Below are 22,007 nucleotides of genomic sequence, written 5' to 3'. Positions count from 1 at the left end.
GCAATGAAAGAGAAGCCGAGCACACACAAGGCTCCCTCTCTCTCTTTGCAATGCATGTGTGCTCTCCTCCATTCACTTTAGCATAATTTCTTTACCTTTGCAAATGTGCCAACACCACCAAGTATACAACATCATGTGAAAGTGTGTTAGCATTTTCACAAACATTTTTTAAAGGATTAGTCACTCAATTCACCATGCCACTCGAACCTAGCAACAACGTAAAGTTAGATCGCTCAAGTGGCACTAGATGACCGATATGCAAACAAGTTTGCCCCTCTTGATAGTATGGCCATCTATCCTAAATCTGGTCATAAACTTCTCTACACACCTATGACGAGTGAAATGAAATGCCCTATAGGTTATACCTTTGCCTTGCACATTCCATTCTATCTCCTCCAATGTTGATGCAACACATGCACCAACCTTGATCAACAAATGATATGATCTACTTCATATCATCATGTGACGTTGTTGGTTTATCGATCTTGACCTCACTTGCTTTTCACCGTTGCCTTCATCTATTAGCGCTAAGTCTTGCTTAAGCTTCACTGCCACGTGATCCATCGCTCCAAAGCCTCCAACTTGCCATTCACGCTTGCAACCGGTCCATCAAGCCAAGTCTTGTCTTAATCTTCTCCACCTTAGTCACATGACTGAATGTCATGTCTCATATGCAATGAGCTCCTTCATCACATGTGTGAGCCTTGCAACAAATCCAAGCCATTTCACCTCCATGGCATAGGTTGCTCACACATGATGTACTTGTGGACTAATCACTTGTGTATCTCACTCAAACATATATTAGTCCACCTAAGGTTGTCACTCAATTACCAAAACCAAACAAGGACCTTTCATCAGCGCTTCCAGCTGGACAACGACACCTTCCTTGTCTAGGTAGCAGTAGCAACAACATGCCCACCAGCGCTGCCAGACTCACCTACCGTTCACGGTGGTCATCATTAGCATCACGAAGGTGGGTCGATTAGAATTGGGTGAAAGCCCTGTTTGGCCTCTGCTCTGGGCCAGCTATGGTGTCACAACTTGCGTCACCTACCTCCCTAGAGGCAGCGTTGAAAATTCCATTCTACCGTCCGCTCACTCGCCAGTAAGGGACTACGATGATGGCATCCATGGATGTCATTCTCCTTCTTGAAGGCATCGTTGTCCATTCCTTGTTCCTCTTGTCGGATCTACCCCTTGTTGTTTCTGTGTGTGCTTCATATTTCTTCGCAAAGGTTTGTCCTAGAGCGTTTGGCCTAGTCACCGTCGTTCATCGTTTGGTCTCAGGGCGATGCTTCGCCATTGTTGTCCTTGCTCCCCTCTCTGGTAGATTCCTGCTGTCGAGTGTGTGCGGACCTCTCACCTGGTTGTTACCCTTGCACCCCTCTGGCAGATTCTTGCCGTCGAGTGTGTGCGGGCCTCTCACCTTGCGGATGCTTTGCCGTCAAGATTGCTGGGGCGGGTGCTTGGCCGCCGTTGTTGCTGTCCTCTCTGGTGGATGCTTTGCCGCCGTTGTTGCTGTCCTCTCTGGCGGATGCTTTGCCGCCGTTGTCGCTGGTTCTTTGACCTCTCTGGGTGGATGCTTTGCCACCGTGGCCTATTCCACTCCGTAGGTAGCTTTTGCGTTGATGTATCTTCTCGCAGGTTATGGCTAGTAGGGTTTTGGAGGTTGTGGGTTCTTCCTCTTCGCTGCTCTTTCTCTCCTTTTATGTGTTCTTTTTATGTGTTTGGTAATATATATAGATTACCTAGGTTGGTTGTAACTTATTAAACTCTACTTTCTCTTAATCAAAAACGTGTCACAAGGACATGATCGAGAAAAAAAACTTAGCATGATACAGCGCCTAACATCTAAATTATGTAAACGCGGCTGGAAAGTGGAAACATATCTTGAAGCAGAGGCATAACTAAGATAGTTAGCTTTCTGAATTCACCCGGGGCACAATAATATATCTGCTGTAAGAAATATTTTCTATGGGTGTGACACATATAATAAAAGGAAAAAGTTATGCCGCGACTGGTCGCGCAATTGGGGAATCGAGCGACCATCTTCCTCCTCGCGTGTGCTCTGCTTGCTCCACCCTTGCCTTCCGAGCCTGCCTCCCCCGACTAGCAGTTGCCTCGGCACCGGCCATGCTGCCCACCTCCCGCCCCCATCCCTCAACCCTGCCCTCCCCTAACCTCCGCTGTGACGCCTCCATCAGCGTCATCCTTGCCCCAGCCCCCACCACCGGCGGCCAGTGGCTCCCGCCCCCCGCCCTCGACCCCGCCCTCCCCTAATCATAGGCCGGGTAGGTCACCGACAAGCTCCGCTGCCAGCCCCACCCAACCGCCGTCTCCCGCCGCCCTGCCTTGCCGCTGTGTCGCCCGCCACCACCGCCGTGTCACGGCGGCCACCCCCCAAACGCCCGTCTAAGTCCGCCAGAGATGGAGAAGAAGAGAGGGAGAGCGTGGGAGCGGGGCCGCGCCGTCGTGCTAGAGCGCGATGGTCGCGTATTTGCGATACTAAAATCAACTTAGTCTTTTCTACAAGCAAATTCAATCTCTAAATGCAACTTAAAGAGATATATGCTCCTTTTTTCCTGCAAGTACACCTTAAATTCCCGTGGCAACATGAGGGGACTAAAACTAGTATTAAGATAGTAGTAGGAATTTAAATAGGAGTACGTGCTAGTATAGTTGCTAAATTGTTTCAAGTCTTAATAATACGAAAGAGAAACCGAACAAATTAACTTTTCAAAACGAAAGCAAATGTGTAAGGTGTGATCCAATCACATCGCTCCCTGGCATATGTTGCTCGGGCCCACATGATCCGTAGTAGTCTTAGTCTGGCACTGTCCTCGTCGGCAGAATGGCAACGTGCCCGTTCCTTGTTGCTTGTGCTTGTGCTTGTGCAGCTTGTGGGCTTGGCTTGGGTGTCCCACACGTTCCACACGCTGGCTGGCTCTCGCCTCCTCTGTCCTCTCTAGGGAGCTAGCTAGCTACATAACGCATCGGAGTGTGACGATCGATCGATGGAGCTGAGCTCACCACCACCACACACTACACGCGGGAGATATAGCTAGCCAGTAAGCCAGCAGCGACGACTTAGCAGCTAGCTAGCCATGCTGCCGTCCTTCGTGTCGCCGACGGCGAGCGCCTCGGTGACGCCTCCGCCGCGGCCGATACCCGGCAGCTACGGACCGCCGGTGCTGGGCCCGCTGCGGGACCGCCTGGACTACTTCTGGTTCCAGAGCCAGGACGAGTTCTTCCGGAATCGCGCGGCGGCGCACCGCAGCACCGTGTTCCGCACCAACATCCCGCCCACCTTCCCTTTCTTCGTCAGCATCGACCCGCGCGTGGTCGCCATCGTCGACGCCGCCGCCTTCACCGCGCTCTTCGACCCTGACCTCGTCGACAAGCGCGACATCCTCATCGGGCCCTACAACCCGGGCACCGGCTTCACCGGCGGCACCCGCGTCGGCGTCTATCTCGACACCGAGGAGGCCGAGCACGCGCGCATCAAGACCTTCGCCATGGACCTCCTCCACCGCAGCGCCCGCAGCTGGCCCGTCGATTTCCGCGCCGGCGTCGGCGCCATGCTCGACACCGTGGACGCCGAGTTCGCCGGCAAGGCCACCGGCGACGACAAGCCCTCCGCCAGCTACCTCGTCCCGCTGCAGCAATGCATCTTCCGGTTCCTCTGTAAGGCGTTCGTCGGCGCCGACCCGTCCGCCGACTGGCTGGTGGACAACTTCGGCTTCACCATCCTCGACTTCTGGCTGGCGCTGCAGATCCTGCCCACCCAGAAGGTCGGCCTCGTCCAGCCGCTGGAGGAGCTGCTCATCCACTCCTTCCCGCTGCCGTCCTTCCTCATCTGGCCGGGCTACTACCTGCTCTACCGCTTCGTCGAGAAGCACGGCGCCGAGGCCGTCGCCTACGCCGAGACGCAGCACGGCATCGGCAAGAATGACGTCATCAACAACATCCTCTTCGTGCTCGGCTTCAACGCCTTCGGCGGCTTCTCCGTCTTCCTGCCCTTCCTCGTCGCCAAGGTCGGCGACGCCGCCGACGCCACGGGGCTGCGCCCGCGCCTGCGGGACGAGGTGCGGCGCGCCATGGACAAAGACGCCGACGCCGGGTTCGGGTTCGCCGCCGTCCGGGAGTCCATGCCGCTGGTGCGGTCCACGGTGTACGAGATGCTCCGGATGCAGCCGCCGGTCCCGCTGCAGTTCGGCCGCGCGCGCAGGGACTTCGTGCTGCAATCCCACGGCGGCGCCGCGTACCAGGTGTCCAAGGGCGAGGTGCTGTGCGGGTACCAGCCGCTGGCGATGCGGGACCCCGAGGTGTTCGACCGCCCCGAGGAGTTCGTGCCGGAGCGATTCCTCGGCGACGACGGCGCCAAGCTGCTGCAGCACCTCTTCTGGTCCAACGGGCCGGAGACGGCGCAGCCGGCGCCCGGGAACAAACAGTGCGCCGCCAAGGAGGTGGTGGTGGACACGGCGTGCATGCTGCTGGCCGAGCTGTTCCGGCGGTACGACGACTTCGTGGTGGAGGGCACATCGTTCACCAAGCTCGTCAAGCGGCAGCCTTCTCCCAGCTTGTCGCCGGCAGCCGCCGCCGGAGCACAAGTGACATAGGATGATCGTCGCCGTCTCGCCGACGCCGGCCGAGTAGTAACGTGTAGGCCCTCCTTGTTATACATACTCTGTGTTCGATGGATCGGTGTCTCTCCCGGCTGTTGATAATAAAAACACTTGTGCAATTGCAAAAGTGTGTGGATGGATACGCAGGCAGGGCACACTTGTATAGTGAATTCATAGTGCCTCGTTCGCTTCGCTGAAAAAAAAAACAAATCGAAACACTGCTCTGACTAATTTGTTGCGATAGAAAAACACTATTTTAGCTGAAAAAACAAGCTGAAAAGTACGGATTATAAAACAAGCGAACAATGAACATCTCCTCAATTGTCTTGTTTCTAGTCTCCCTTGTATCTTACTTTGAACTTTTGGTTTATTTTTTCATGGCCTGTTGTCTCGTTGATTTTGACCATTTATTTTCAACCAAAAATACAAAGGTTTCTTTATATAAAAGCTAAAAATACTCATAGGATTATTGAGAGTACTTCTCAAAACAAAACTATGCAAATATTTTCCGATCATTCAAGTTTTAAAAGTTTGATACTCCGATCCCTCTGCCCCCAAAAAGATTGTGCATCTCATTCATTTCGAGTAGTCAAACTAAGTTCAAGAAAAAAAAAATACAAAAAATAGTAATCTTTGTGATGTATAATAAGTATCATCTGACTTATAATTTAATATCTTTTTAATAAATACAAAGTTATATATCTAGTAAACATTTTAAAAAATAAATTTGACTCATCCAAATGTGAGATATGCAAATTTTTTCGAAAAACGGAGTGAGTAAAAGACATCACGTATCATGTATGACCAGAGAGAGTATCGTCCTATCAAGTACATTAGTATGACAGAAAATATCAAGTAAGTATTTATCATCAGGTGGAGGATATTTACTTTTACGAATTTCCACATGAAATGACGTGCGTATACACAGTGCATTCATTTATTATCTAGCAAATACAGAACAAAAAAAAATCTGAATTAGAAGTAAGGGAGGCAATCGAGATACTCGAGAGGACAGAAACTCAAGCAAGAAACACGAGGCGAGTAAGAACAATAAGAGGAACAGTCCACAGGCAGCAGCTGATTGGATGACGTTTCGTCTCTTGCGATTGGCGATGTGAACACCAACGCCTCATGCTTGCACGGACAGTGTGACTCCTGTTCAGAGACGCGCGCGGAACCGTCCATCTCTACGCAAAATTCAGCTCCACTTTTGCAACAAGCAGCAGTTCGAAGCAAGCTATAAACAGTGTTGACACCAAAAAGTGTCCAACACGTGTAATGGACTCCATCACTTGGTTCTGAGCGTCAAGATAATCAAAACGACATTTGAATCATCACATTTGGAGCCAGTACGAAGAAAAGGAGTTTTGCACTCAATCTGCCAAACCCAACCTAACTTTAAGATTTATAAGAGTCTTATTAAGACCTCCTTTTATTTGCTAGGCTGGTTTTTCTGGACTCCGAACTGGTTAAGACTTAGGAGTCCAGAATAGTTTTGCGTCGATGTTTTGATGTGAGAAACTTACAAAATACGTCTTGGACGCTTTTACTAGTCGGATATAAGACCATCCCATCTCTATATATTAGATGATAATAGTCGATTGAGAGATCCAACATTCAATCGAACAAAAATACATCTATTACCTCTTTTACCCTAACTTTTCCAACCCCTGCAGTTTGGAGCTGTCTCTCAATGAGACTCGGTGGTGTTCTAGGTGGCATTGCCGACCATAAGACAACCTCGATTCAGTGTGGCGTTCTAGATAACCTTGCCTGGTCCTAAGACAACCTCAATGTGCATCATCCTGACGGATCTTTCCGAGAGGTGTTCTCGAGTTCTTTCGATGAAGAACGAGCTTCAAATCAGTTCTACCAACCAACTGGTTGGTACTTGATAATTTCGAAGTTGCTCGTTGCGTGCTTAGGTTATGTGCGACCTCGAAATTGCTAGCCCTTGTTGATGTATGATGCAAGATTTAATCTGGCGTCGTCAACACTTTTTTTTTGGCGACTACGCGTGCAGGTGAAGCCATGCATCTCTGCACAAAATGTTTCTACATTTTTTCAACAAGGAGTAGTTCGTAGCAAGGTTTCAAATCTCTGGCTATAGCTGAGTCAGGTCAAGCGATTTGTGTTCATTCATGTACAATTTAGCGACTATAGTTGGTTATAGCAACATTTAGCTCTCCTATTAGTATAGTTTTAGAGGTCATCGGTTAAATTTTAGTTTTTGAGGCCATATGCTAAATATCATAGCCGGAGATTTAAAATATTGGTTCGCAGTAGTACACTGATTTTGATCCGGGACTGTGGACTGCATGAAGTGAAGTGAAGCGTAGAGAGAGGTGTCAGCTTACATAGCTAATCCATCCAAATTCCAACATGATGAGCTGAGGCTAGCTCAGCGACACACTCGACTCCTCGACGGGGGCCATGTGTGAGAGGGGTCCATTTCAGCAGTGCCATGCCTTACAAATATCTTCTGAAAATGGCGACGAAATCAAAGATGCAAGGTCCAAATTCACTCTTGGTACAATGCTACAGTAGCTCTCTACGTCTTGGCTCGCAGGCAACGCACATGCATGTGACTACATGAACAGGGAATGGACAGCTCCTGCTCAAGTACTCATGCAAGAATTCAGAGGCAGCCAAAAAACCATGGAGAAGAGGAGAATAGATTATAGCACCTACTACAATCTACAGGTAACTGGATTAGTGGAGATGGGTGAAGGAGAGCATACAGCAGGAATGAGCTAGCCAGTGCCGCCATACTGCCATGCAGGTAACGACGAGAAATATCTCCCTCGCTCAAAGATCCAATCCTCATCTCAGAAAAAGGGTGAAAGGAATATTCCAAGCCACAAAAACAAATGGAAATGGAGCAATGCAGGTATGTAATAAGAATAAAACCCAATTTTCAGTGGGTATAAAGGGGAGTGGGGGACGGAAGAACAGCGCCACTACAAGACTATACATTAATTCAGAATGTGACAGTGAAAATGATGTTATCGGATTTTTATTTTTAGCAGAAAAATCAATCTTCACAAGAAAGGATGATGGCACGCCGCACGTGGAAGGGCAAGACTTGGCACAGCACGTTTTGCAGGAAAAATATATGTCAGTGAAACGTAACTAGCTAGCAGCAAGCCTGGTGGGAACCATCCCGAAAGGGAGGTAGATAATGCGACCCGTCTTCCTCCTCTGCGCGACGCCCCCCTCCTATTGTCTTCCTCCTCACCGACGCCGTCCTCGCCTCCACCCCTGCCCTGGCTTCCACCACCCGCAGCTAGCAGCTCCTGCCGCCTCGCCCCGCCACCAACCTCCCGCCCCCGCTCCTCGACCCCGCCCTCCCCTATCCTCCTCCATCCTCTTTCTCGTCCTCGCCCCCGCCCCTCGACCCTGCCCTCCCCTAACCTCCGCCGTCCTCTTTCTCGCCATCGCCCCCGCCCTCCACTAATCCCAGGACAGGTCGCCGACGGCCTCCGCTGCGACACCCCCGCCGTCTCGCCCGCGTCCACTGCCGTGACGCATCCCCCCCCTCCCCAAAAAAAAACCTTCTAAGCCCACAGGGAAAGATCCCCTAAATGGCCGATGCCGGAACCCAAGCCGTCGTCATCGTCTTCTTCGTCTCTGGTGAGGCGCGGGCGCAGTGGGAGCGGGTTCATGCCATCGCGCTAGAGCACGACGCTCGCATGGTAGAAATTCCGATCCTGAAATGGCCATAAACTTCGTCATTGCCAACCATGCTTCATATACTTTGTGCAAACTCTACAACATTTTGGGGGAAGCTAATGGCTTAAGAACAAATATTCAAAACAGATATTTACAAGATGCACTGTAATCCACCTAAATGCAAATTTGTTGGATGGCTCGCCATCCAAGCTCATTGCAAATACTCCATGCTTATTCAATCTCTGAAAATGGGCAATCAAACTGATGCAGAACTTAGGCAGTTTGTGCAGTTCTAGACCAAACTACAACCACTTCACCAAGCAACAGAGCCGGACACCACAAACTGGCAGTTCAGATCAACCGTGGGATCAGATTCATATATGGAACGATAATACTTGGCCATGGGTCTCCGTCCATCCGGACCCGAGAAACAAAAAATCAAATCTCCCTACAGAAGCTCGTCTCCCCCACTCCGCGCTCGTCCGTCGCGGCTTCACAGCGCCGTGCGGCCATCCCAATCCGCCGCACCGCCGCCTCCATCACGCGCCACAACCCATTGCGGCCCGCCACCACCGCCATCCCCACAGAGAAGAGGAATCCTCCGCGCGAGGTACGCTGCCCGCCGCCCCACTGACTGCAGCTATTGCCGAACCCGGTCGCCGACACCTCGCTTTCCGCCACCAAGCTCCATATGCGTGATCGGCGACTATAGAGGCTCTTCTATCCCCACCGTGTCTTGTCATGCTCTGTCCTTCACTGCAACCAGAAGAGGGGGAGGTTGCTGGCTAGGCCCAGGCCAGGCGCAGGCGCAATTGGCCGCTGCCAGGCCACGCCACCATCCTCGGCTCCCGGCTGGCCAGAACCGGTTGTCCCCTGCTCTGCACTACGTTGTACGGAAGAAGGGTGAAATCACATGTTGCAAGCATATGTTCCAAGTGTTTCAGATGTTTCATAGATATGTTGCAAGTGTTTCATGTAGATGTTGCATATGTTACAATGGATGTACACGTATGTTGCAAGCTTCTATTCCCAAATATTTCATTTGTCTTTTTAGATGTATGTTTTAAGTGTCTTTATTTGGATGTTGCATATATTTCACACCTATGTTACAAGTGTTTTATCTGGATGCTGCGTATGTTTTACAATGTTTTTTAGGTGTTTTTGCAAGTGTTTCAGATGCATGTTTCAAGTATTTCATCTACTTTTCAGATGTTGTTGCAAGTGTTGCGTCTGGATGTTTCAAAAGTAGATCAGGTGTTGCATCTTCCTTTATCACTTTCTACTGCCTCGCCTCGATTTCTCCTCCTCCTCCTCCTCCCGGCGCCGGCTAGGCATCTGCCGCCCCCTCCCCCTCTTCTCGATGCTAGTGGCTTTCAGGGTGGTGCAGACCCCGCGTGGGCACGTGAAACAGGGTGGGAAACAAACTCCAGGTGCGAGCGTGCGGACGCTAGCAAGCCCATATATGACTGCTCTGTCATGTTCAACTAGAATCACCGTTGCATGCCATGGCCAATCTAATTGCTCTTGTCTTGTTGCGCTATATATGGTTTGGGACCTGATAGCACGACTTGCAATGCCAATGCTACGGCAAGCATCGATGGCCAGCAACTAGAAGCCAAGAGGTGGTGGTCTGTTATGCTAGCCTCCACTGTTGGTACTTTGGTACTGATGGCACTGCCGGGTGCCACCACCATTGTTGGCTAACTGCATGATGCTCTTTTGCATTCGCATTTGCATATGCATTTTCACACTGTAAGAACCACAAGGCCTTGGACCATTATGGGTGTGTTGGGTTGCATGGCTAAATTCTAGCCTGGCTAAGATTGGAGCCAGGTTGGGTTTGGCATGGTTCCATCAAGCCAACATGGGCTTGTTTGGTTGGGTTGCTATTGACGGTCTGGTTTAGCTAAGATTTTGTTTGGTTGGGTGCATGAGCTCCTAGTTGTACTAGTGTAGCCAAGGAAGGGTGTGTTTGGTTTGTTGGACACAGCTGGGTGCATTCACCCATTCCTTTAATAGGTATCGTCACCCCCTCCCCTGTTCTCCTTCAATAAATACGCACCCAGCACCCATGAGCTCGGTCACCCCCATTCGCTCACCACCCCCTGACCCCTCGTCTCCCTCTCGCTACCCCCTCGGCTCCTTGTCCTTCCTCGAACTCGTCGCCAACGAACCATCCCACCTATGTCGATGAGCGAAAACACCGCCGCCGCAGACTCCTTGGAGGTGCGCCATGCCCTGGGCCGTTGCACTAGTGGCTCCCCTAATGATAAGCCGACCACGCCTAGTTGAAGGTTCCATGAGGCTAAACAGGAAATGGGAGATCAATTAGTAAAACATTGCATCAGTATGAGGCAAAACCTAGCCAAATCGAAGGATCGGCTGCGACACCAAGTGGTGCACCACCCAGATCCGGAACCACTGTCGACCAAACCCTAGGGGTCATGTACAGAATCGATGGATCCCAACCACATGAGTCTAAACCAGGATGTGGGGTACAAAATAGCACAACATTGCAGCAGTATGACCGTAAACCCTAAGCAAATCAAAGGAATAGCTACGACACCTGGTGGTGTGCCACCCAGATCCGCAACAATCATCGACCAAACCCTAAAGCTCAGCTACGCAATCGAAAGAAAAGCCCACACGGTGTTCGATTCGAAAAACAAGAAGACGCAAAGATGATCAGACAAACGAGAGGGGAATCAGGCCGCATAACAGGACATGCGTGGCTTACCAGCAACGCCAATGGTGATCACCGCCGGCACCGGGAGGAGGCTGAGGAAGACAAAGGGGGATGAGAGAGCGAGAGAGCGAGTGAGCGGCGGTGGAGGCCTATGAACAGTACCTGGGAACCCTAGCCAGACAGTGAGGCTCACGCTTATATACGATGGCCAGGGCAAGCCAACCGGGCCTACCACACCGTGCGCGGGCGGAGCTAGCCCAAGCCAGGCTCCACGTGAACGGCCGATTCGGCCGTTCGACCCAGGCCCGACCCCAAGCGTACGGCTGGCCAGCCCAAGCCAGGCCCCGGGCCTCTTACAGGCAACCAAACAGGCCAGAATTGGCCCTAGCGAGCCAGGCTAGGGGCTGGCCACCCAACCAAACACTCAAAGCAAGCACCTTTTCTTTTCAGGAATGCTATACAACACATATGTGTTTTTTGGTTTGTTGACACATGGATTTTCTGTCCGTTGGATTGTCTCACACGCGTCTGCTGGACGTTGGATGTGGTCAGCTGTCTTTACCTCTGACCTATGCATCTAAGATGTCGGCGCTAGTTTTGATTTTTTTTGGGAGTCGCGCCCGATTCAGTGGCGCTTCTCACATTCACAAGAAATAGGCACCACTATAAGGTCACAGTAGCAGCATATGCAGGACAGAGCAACAAGGATCAGCGATGGGACAGGCAAAATAGGTCACAGAGAAAGATTACAATTCAAACCATAAGCAGCAATACCGAATTTGTCTCAGGCGGACCACTCGATAATGTTCGCAAAAACTCGAAGTTAGCAGGTATCATGTGTATACGTATATTGGGGTCAGATCCAAAACAAATAGCTTACATTAGAGTTCGGGGTGCTCGGCTTCGCACAGCAGGAAGGGGACAGAACGAGGCGAGCGTACCTGGTGGATGCTCGTCGCAGGTGAAGACCTGGCGAAGGGCGGCGGCACCCGCCTATTCGTCACCGAAGGAAACAAATGAGAGAGAGATGGGGGAGGAACGGATGAACGAGAGAAAGAAAAAGGAACGAGAGTACGTGCTCTTCTGGGCTGTTTGGATTCTGGGAAATGCACAACAGATTTCTGAGCGGCGCGGGGGACGGCATGGGCGGAGAGCGCCGCCGGGATCTGGCGGGTTCCGCCGATGGAGCCCAGGGGGACGGCCTGGGCGGAGAGCGTCGACGGGATCCGGCGGATTCTGCCAGTGCAGCCCGAGGGGACGGCCTAGGCGGAGAGTGCCGACAGGATCCGGGCGATTCCACCGGTGGAGGCCGGGGTCCGGGGGCTGGAATGGCGCCGGGGTCCGGGGGCTTCCGCCGGTGGAGGCAGGCGGGGGCTGGGACAGCATTCCCGCGAGCGGCCGAGTCGCGTCGCGGCGCCGCGGGGCAAGAAAGAGCGCGGCAGCGGCGTACTCTCAGTAGGATGCTCGTCGGAGACGGCCGGTGAAACAACATTCACAACAAAGGGGACAAACCAAAACGCACTAGAAATCACCGGTCGGCCCTAGCATCCATGGAAGACACGAAGGGAGCGGAGAGAACCTAGCTCGACGAACCCTAGAAATCGCCGGTCGGCCGCCGAGAGCGGCACGTCGCCTGGAAGAAGCCAAAACGAAATGAAAATGGGGGACGGACACCACTGAATCGGGCGCGACTCCCAAAAAAATCAAAACTAGCGCCGACATCTTAGATGCACAAGTTAGAGGTAAAGACAGCTGACCACATCCAACATCCAGCAGACGCGCGCGAGACAATCCAACGGACAGAAAATCCATGTGTCAACAAACCAAAAAACACACATGTGTAGGTGCTTGCTTTGAGTGCCCTTCAGATTTCGTCAGTGTACAGGGCCTCCAGAACTCTGCCATAGCCGTCGAGAAGCTTACATCAGACATTCAGACTCACTGTCCAGCTTCTGCTCCTCCATCACTCCGCCCATTCTCAACGATATATAGCCATTTGCCCATTTCTCACCATCAGATAGCACCCCTTTTCAGTCATCCTCTTCGTGATCCTGCTTGAAGTCTGAGAAATATCCATCTCCCTCGAAGACCCAATATATCCTCATTTCAGAAAAGAAAAAATAAAGGTAAAGGAAGCCAATTCCCAAATGAATATAAATGGTGCAATAATATAGCCATGCAGGTAATTAGGATGAAACCCAGGTTTCAGAGGGTAAAGAGTTGGAATCGTCAAAGGTTGAGGCGTTAAGCTGAAATGAGTTAAATAAGAAGAAAAAAAGTCCTGTTACTTTCACCACGAAATAAAGCGGCCGGAAAACCTATTTAGAAAAAGGAAAAGAAAAAGGGGCCGAAAGAATAGCGCCACTACAAGACTATACATTCTGAAGATGACAGTGAAAATTGTTAGAAGAAAAATGTCGATGGATAAAAATGACTGTATGTCTAGATTGATGAATAGTATACAGATGTTTATACAAGCCCAATAGATAGTTGCCTGTTGGCCAAAAGGTGTCTCTACGAGATCTTAAGTTGTCTCTACAGCGAACCGTCTTTAGCAGTTGCTAATGATGGGATTAACTAATTGATTACAATTTATTTAATCTTAACACCCCCCTTGATCAATTGGTTCCCGTAGACGTCTTTGTTTGTTCATCAGTCATCATCTTGAAGCTTTGGAAAACTCTGTGAGAAAAAACCAAAGTATACTGATATACCAAGCAAAACTCCTTAAAACTCAGTGGAAAAAATAAGGAGAAATACCATGATATATATAACTCCAATGTTAATAGACCCTTTAGATATTCCCAAAGACATAGTCTAAAAACAGTTTGATCAGAGATCAATATGTCATAAATATTATCTTCGAAAAACCTATGTGAGAAAAAAATAGATAATATGACATTTACTATCTGTTAACATTATCTCATTAAAAACTTTATGTGAGAAAACTCTAGAAGAGTAAAACTCATATAAAGAAAAAATAGTGTAATGTGATATCTGAAACAAGTTATATTTTAGAGGGATTCTCCCCCTGATTCTTGCAAGTCTCTAAGTCTTCTCATACCAATGCCCTCAACACATTTACGGAATGCTGAGTATGGTAGAGATTTTATGAATAAATCTGCTAGATTATCACATAACTTAGTTTGCAAATTTTCAATTTCTCTATTCTTCTGGAGCTCATGGGGATAGAATAACTTGGGAATAATATGCTTAGTCATATTACTCTTAATATAACTTGATTCCATTTGTGTAACACATGCCGAATTTTTCTCAAAGATAATCGTCGGTGTCTCAAGTGCACCAATACCACATGATTGTATTATGTGATTTATCATTCTGCGAAGCCAAACACATCCGCGTGATGCTTCATATAAAGCAATTATTTCAGAATGATTGGTGGAAGTGAACACCAAAGTCTACTTTGAAGACTTCTAAGATATTGTTGTTCCACCTTGCAAGAATACAAAGCCTGTTTGTGATCTGCCATTATGGGCATATGATAAATAGCCAGCATCTGTATATCCTAACAAAATTAGATCTTGATTTTTACTATAGAATAATCTAAGATCTCTAGTGCCATTGAGATATCTTAGAACGGTTTTAACTCCTACCCAATGATGTTTGGTAGGTTTAGCACTATGTTGTTTGGACAGAAAAATCCACAACAGAGGAGGATCTCTCTGTGCATAAAAAATAAATGTGCACGGGCGTGCCGGTGTACAAAGTACACAAAATAAATAAAGATAAGGGAACATAAGTTTTATTCATATTTGATAAAATATAAATACATGTTCCCTGACACAAGTGCGCTCCATAGCCTGCTGGCGGCAATCTAGCTTGGACGAAGTGGTCTTCATAGTTCCCGGGGCCTCAGAAAGCTCCTAGTTAATTACTCCTATGAGCTAGCCCACAGAGTACCTCCGATTCTGCTATTGTGGTTGTCGTCTTCGATCTTCACTTTACATCTCCACGCATGGTGTATGTAAGTGACGTTAGCGTAAGGGCCTTATCGGTCTGGTACAACATATGACTGGAATATCAACAATGCCCGCTTGCGTTGTTCGCGTCATCGGTGTGGAACGCCGCGTAGTGTAATCGCAGTCGCACTTGTATGGTTAGTGTAGCTTGGATTGCCTCGGACTTTTTCGGCAGCATCGTCGTGGTACGCCGTGGAACTCGATCACAGTGGAGTTGAACATGCAGTTGTTGATGAAGACTTGCATTCCTGTGGCAGTACACACGCATGCATGCATGCTCATAATCTGTAAGAGACAAATAAACAAACAATTACAGATTAATGTGCTCCGGCCATGACTGCCAAAACGTGGCGTCCGCGCTGCCTTGCGTCACCTCCGGCTCCATGACACACGACAGAGTCGACAGTGTCGCGGCTGCCGTGGCGACGACGGGATGCGTGCGTGTAGCGCCATGCAGATGCACAAGCACTACTAAAAAAGTATTTTTAGCGGTTTGCTTAACTGCCCCTACGCAAGGGTCTTTACAAATTATGTATTTGTAGGGGCAGTTTCCAGGCCGTCCCTATAAATCGATTTGTAGGGACAGCTGGTGTTTCCAGTCGCCCCTATAAATCGATTTGTAGGGGCGGCTCGTATTATCAGCCGCCCCTACAAATCGATTTGTAGGGGCGGCTCGTATTACCAGCCGCCCCTACAAATTGATTTGTAGGGGCGGTTCAATTTAGAACCGCTCCTACAGTACGTTTTCTCGTAAAAAAAATTCAAATTTACAATTCAAAATCGCGTTGCCGAACGTCCCACGACCAACGTTCCGAACCGCGTTTGCGTTGCCGAACGCCCCGCGACCAACATTCCGAACCGCGTTCGCGTTGCCGAACGCCCCGCGACCAGCGTTCCTAACCGCGTTCGCGTTGCCGAACACCCCACGACCAGCGTTTAAGTATAGAGTTGAGGTTACTCGAAGTTGTATGGTAGCCATATAGTAGAGTGTTGTTGGAGATTTTTAAAAGCCAGGGCAATGTATGCCGTAACCTTAAGGGACTCTTCCCTTAGTTTCGCTGTACGGATGTGCTCTTTCTCCCGAAGAGTCTTTGCAGCACCTAGCTCTTTGGCATCAAGTGTCCACCATTTAGGGTAATTAAAATTTGTTTGGGCTATAGCTTGAGGGTCCACATACCCGACTTTCACACTTGGCATTTGTTTGACAATGTGCACTTGCATTCTATAAATCACGGCGTGGGTTAGTTACAACAAAATTCAAAGATTACATTCATATCATATCGAGAGGACAAGGACTTACAGGCACCACGTACGAATTAGATTCATCTCCATTTCTCCCAGGTGAAAGCATGTTTGCATGTCATTGAAGTCAAAGACAATTTTCTCGGCTGGGCTTCCAAATGTGTCGGTGGGAAAGCATGCTTGTATGATATTTATGCTTGTTGGGAGAACACGCAAGTACCAATCATGGAACCTTCTCATTCCAAGTGGTAGGCGCTGGATGTTCCGGTTTGGTAGGAAGGGCTTGCCTCTTTCATATGTTTTTGAGCAATCCTTTGACCATTTGATGGCATCCACATTTGGATACTGCTTTGCAATTTGGTGGAGTTTGCTAGTAACAGCCTCCTCAGAACCCTGTGATGGGACTTTTTTAACTTGGTTCTGAGGCTTGAACTGGTCATGGGAATACCACTTGGACACCGACAAGACGTCTTTGACCGGAACATAAACTGGCCTTATGGTGATTGGATGCTTCTTTTGAAGTTCCTATTCAGGCACGTCCTCATCTTCTTATGCTGCAGCTTCTTTAGGAGGCACTCGTTGTTCATGTATCGGCTGTGCTTGTTGAGAAGACTGTGGTATCTCATGATGCACTTGCTCGGTACGAGCTGGAGAAGGTTGTGGCATCTCATCAGGCACATGCTCGCTAGGAGGCAGGGAAGAATATGGCATCTCAGGAATGTGGGGGGCATGAGACGGTGAAAATATCTCCCCGACCTCAACAACTCGCTCCAAATTTGGGAGACGGGGAGGCGGCAAAGAAGCAGTCAATATAATGTCCCGTTTGTGCTAGAGGATAAACTGCCCCATAATGTCTCTGAGTAACACCAGCCCCTCGGGAGTTGCGTAGTCTATCCTCCACTGCATGAACTCGGGCTTCACTGTATGCACCTCGACCCTAGTGTAGTCCGGCGGTATCTTATTATTGTGGTGTAAGCCACTGGGAGGATGTGCCACACCCGTTGCCACCTCCATCACAGTGTTCTGCCGACCGCTGAGAAACACCAAGGTGCAACTAGTTAGTTCCCGTATATGATCGACTGGGGTTGTGGCTGTAGTGGAACCTTGGCTGCTAGAAACTTTCGAAGGGCTGCCAACTAATGCCAGTTCTTTCGGTGATGTCACTAATATCCGTGGCTCCGTAGACAGTCCTTGCTCCTCCAGCGCCTTCGCAACTAGAGCCTTCACTTGGAGCTCAAGACTAGTCTCCCGGTCTCGGCCATGTTTGTTGTACATGTGCCTGTCCTCTTCAAATCCTTGCTTCCAGATCGTCCTTTTCCCTAGCCCCCTGGTGCGGCCTGTGTGCTCCTTGTTTCCCAAGCCAAGGCTAAGCTCATCCCTCTCTCTAGAAGGATTGAATGAGCCATTCTCCTTGTCTTCAGCATATTTCAGTATCCTTGATATCGCCTCTTGGGTCTCCGGCTTATCAAACTTAAGATTACTGCCGGATGATTCTGTACTCCTCGCATATATCCAGTTCCTTGAGCGTACCTTCAAATTCGTCACATCGATATTCCCAGCAGTTGCGGCCTCTTCGTCCATCTTCCTAAACTGCTCTTCCTTAGCATAGTAGCCACCGGGGCCTAGATGATGGTGGTGTTTGTTCCTCTTCGCCAGCTCAGTGTTATGGGCACTGAGCTCCAATGCCTCCGGTGAAGTCTTTTGAGCCACGAGCTCCTCCCATTGACTAGGAGTTATTTTGCCGAACTCGTTGAAGAGAGTTAACCCCTTTTGGATATACTTCATGTTGAGCTCCGACATCCAACGTTGGAAAGACTCTCCCATCATCCTGATTGCATTTTTTTACCAATTCGTGCTTACCCTCTGAAAATCTAAAATTGACCTTCAGCTGCCTATCCCATAGTGCATTCTTTGTGTTCTCTGGTACCTCTTTCCAGTTAGAGATTGCTGGGTTCAATTTATCTCTTACTAGGGCCCCGATCGCATTACGGAATTTTCCTCTTAATTCCTTCGGCTCAAGGATCTCCCCTGCTAGCCCGACCTCTGTTATCACATAGCATGCCTTATCTGGATATAGATTTTCTTTTCTATGCCCTTGTTTCCTCTTAGGCTTGATAGTCGTGGTTGTGCCTTGAGTTTGTAGAGCAGAGGCATCGTGATCCGTCTCTATGGCTGTTGCTTTTGCTCTCCTTTTCTCTACTCCGTCTTGTCCAGCGAGATGTCGCGGACGTCGACGTCATCTTTTTTAAGTTTCAGGAGGGACCTGTATATACGATAGGTCAAAGTGTTAGTAGAGATAACACAGCCCAAGCTTTAGCAAAATTTACAAGCTAAGGCTTTTTCCCTACCTTCTCGTTCGGGTCAAAATCCTTGTCCAAATCTTCCTCCGTTGGCCTCCTTCTTGCTTCACATGGGAAAGGATCCTCGGGACTTTCATATCCCTCTTCTGAGTCATCATCATCATCATCCTCTTCTTCTTCGCCTTCAGCAGCCTCTCCTTCGGGGCCTTCCTCCTCATCACACTACTCCTGAGTAAGCATCACTTCTAGATCATTTTCTACCTCGTTATCGAACTGTTCCTGAGTAAGCTGGTCCTCTAGTGCTTGCTCCTCAAGGGTTGGCTGCTCATCAGGCTTGGGGCATCAGGCTGCACTGTCTGGTATCCACGACATTATTTCGTGCTTTGTTCTAATAGATACAAGAAAGTGTGCCTTAGAAACATGTAAAAAAGTCCTATAAAACAATAATATATCAAAAAAACTAGTAGTAGCAGTAATAGAGGCCTCAGAAACATGTCAATCATCATTTGATCATGAACTTAGAGCATCAAGGCATCATAACAGAGAAGAGAGGAGAAGGTAATGTAGGGGCGGCTGCTAATGATGCCAAGTTCCTCACAAGTTCTTGATCGTCAGCTTATATTCCATATAATGTATGGACTTGGACAATTTCATCATCGGCAAAACAAAGGAGAGGAGAGGAGAGGGGAGATTTGGCAAAAAAAAAGCAACAACTGCTTAACAAACATAGTGCAGCAGCTGATGGCAAAAGACAGGACAACAAGTCCTGGGCGAGTCCTGGGAGATTTGGCAAAAAAAGCAACAGCAGCCAACAGTTAGTAGCTAGAAATAGCAAGTAGTAGTAGTAAGTAGAAAGTAGTAGAGTAGAGAAGAGAGGAGGGAGGAGAAGATAGAAGAGAGGAGAAGAGAGGTGAGAGAAGAGAGGAGAAGATAGAAGAGAGGAGAAGAGAGAATGATAACTTAATTGAAAAAAGATCCATTCCATTCCATGGCATCAGTCAAAAAAAGTAGCAGCGCAGCTATTGCCCAAAAAAAGTAGCTTAGACAACCAGTGCACTTAACCTATTTGGTTCATGGCCATGGCCCGCCTCAGGTTTCACAGAGCACTAGCTGTTGGTGCAATAGTTTTAAGTTTTAACTACAGAACAATACACCTCTTTTTTGAGCAACAAGGAACTACTGTGGATAACATAGTATAATGAAGCAAGCAACAGTTTGTATTACGAAAGCATGACCTCCACCAAGACTTGAATTTTTCAATAAAAAAGGCATATCTAACAGCAAGATTAAATATTAACATGAGACACTAACAAGAAAATAGTGAATAATGAAGCAACAGTTTGTATTTTTGAAACAAATACAAGCAGTTTTGTAACCAGATATAAAGAAAACAATTTCATTCCCTTCAGTGGTACATCTAACAGTAGCATGTACCATTTTAGATTTCTGGAGGGTAGATTATAAGTAGAGAAAATTAAGGCAGCACGTAAATTAATGTAGGTCAAGTTCTGTCGCTTTCACTGCATCATTGTAAATATCTTTTCTTTGATCATGAGTTGATCAACAGCTAGCTAGCTAGCAAGCAATGAGAACCGGAATGACGTGAGGGTTCCCAAATTTGATTCAGTCTTATCAAACGAGGATTTCTTGTTGCCCCCTAACAGTGGTAGTAGGTGGCATCATACTTTGCACAGCATGTTTTGTAATGCATGCCTACGCCCCAGTATTGCATGACAAGCTAGCAGAGAAGATAATTTCACAAGGAAAGAAAAATTATCTAAACAATTGCTAAACTTAGCAAGAAAGATCAAGAGGCATACAAACATAATTGTCATCAGATCGGTGCATGCTCTAAGGCTGACAGCACAAATTTCAAGGTAGGACACAGCATGATAATCAAGGAATGAGGCAGGAGCCGGCTTTGTATTGCATGACAAGCTAGCAGAGAAGATATTTTCACAAGGAAAGAAAAATTATCTAAACAATTGCTAAACTTAGCAAGAAAGATCAAGAGGCATACAAACAACCCATGTAGGAGCAGGCAAAATTAATTGTTTGGGCATCATATATTTCTCGGCGAGCCTTCGATATTAAGGAATAGAAATAAAAACATATACATGAAGTCTATCTTTCTAGCACATACAGATGGAACTGTTCTCAACAAGCCGGAAATGATGGCGGCGTGGCAATCTAACTTGTAACCAGCCCAAAAATGATGACGTACATTCACAGGGATAAACTAAAATATTGAACATATGAATAGTTGACCCAAGCTACCATGAAAAATGAAACAAAATTGTGCTTAGCTTTTCGGCAAAAAGCAGGTTGTTCATTCTGTCAATATAGTCGATACATTTAAACTGCTTCCTTTCAGTAGTAGATGTGAACCCATAATCTACCATTCATAACAGAAACATGACTTGTCGGTATCTTTTATTTCGGCAAAAAGCAGGTTGTTCATTCAGTCAATGTAGCTAGTTAGGCAATCAATCTCATGATAACCAACAAAACTAAATAACAGTATCACATAAATCAGAGAGGGAGAGGCACAAGGAGAGAGAGCAGGAGATCACTGACTTGGCCACTGTGCAGGGAGCCTAGTCGTCGGTGTGCGGGGGCGGGACGCCGGGGGCCGGGTATGGGCACGGGACCGGCGGCGGAAAACCTAGGCGCGCGGGGGCGGGCGTCGGGGGCCGGGTGCGGGACGTCGGGGGCTGGGTGTGGGCGGGCGTGGGCGTGGGACCAGCAGCGTGGCTGATGGCAAAAACCCGTGCGGGCGCGGGACCGGCGGCATGGCCGGCGGTGGAAACCCTTGGCGCGCGGGGGCGGGCGCCGGGGCCGGGTGCGGGACGTCGTGGGCCGGGTGTGGGCGAGCGCGGGCGCGGGACCGGCGGTGTGGCCGGCGGCGGAAACTCTAGGCGCGCGGTGTAGCCTAACAGCGTCGGAGGAAGAAGACAGCACCCAGATAGTCTGACTCCCATGTGCCCTCCTATTTATACTTGGGACTATTTGTAGGGGCGGTTTCTGATCTAGCCGCCCCTATAAATGTATTTCTAGGGGCGGTTCATGATCCAGCCGCCGCTACAAATGCATTTGTAGGGGCGGTTCCTAATCCAACCGCCCCTACAAATAGTTTCTATTTTTAAAATTATAAATTCTATATTTTTTATATCATAATCACACAAAGTAATACAAAAAATTGTGTATATGCACAAATATAATATTTTGTATTATTATATATATGAAGAAATATATATATAAATAATTGTAGTCAAAACAATATAGAAAACAAAAAAACAAAAATTAAAAATTTGAATTTTAAAGCTTCAACTATAATTTTATGACATTAAATGAAATAAAATGAAAATGTTGTAAATATAAAAGTTGTATAATTCATCGACATGTACAAATTTTATTTTGGTCATCTTGTCACGTGACTTTGTTTGGATGATTCAAATTTTGAAATTCAAACAATTTTAACTTGAAATAATATTTTGAAAAA

The 22,007-nt window shown here is 48.2% G+C and overlaps 1 protein-coding gene across 1 annotated transcript; it reads left to right on the top strand.

Annotated features, from left to right (window-relative positions):
- Positions 1-2,996: 2,996 nt before the first annotated feature.
- On the top strand, positions 2,997-4,744 carry LOC136462383 (probable inactive linolenate hydroperoxide lyase). Its single transcript, XM_066461487.1, has one exon. It carries the CDS (start codon positions 3,105-3,107, stop codon positions 4,617-4,619), a length of 1,515 nt encoding a protein of 504 aa, XP_066317584.1. The 5' UTR covers positions 2,997-3,104; the 3' UTR covers positions 4,620-4,744.
- The last annotated feature ends 17,263 nt before the right edge of the window (positions 4,745-22,007 follow it).

The sequence above is a fragment of the Miscanthus floridulus genome, chromosome 7 (genome assembly GCF_019320115.1).
Source record: "Miscanthus floridulus cultivar M001 chromosome 7, ASM1932011v1, whole genome shotgun sequence".
NCBI classification, from domain to species: Eukaryota; Viridiplantae; Streptophyta; class Magnoliopsida; order Poales; family Poaceae; genus Miscanthus; species Miscanthus floridulus.
The sequence above is the reverse complement of the archived record's forward strand: the minus strand, read 5'-3'. Positions and strand labels throughout refer to the sequence as shown.

Excerpts from the sequence above, each read along its gene's own strand:
- LOC136462383 (XM_066461487.1), top strand. The coding sequence starts at position 3,105 with ATGCTGCCGTCCTTCGTGTCGCCGACGGCGAGCGCCTCGGTGACGCCT.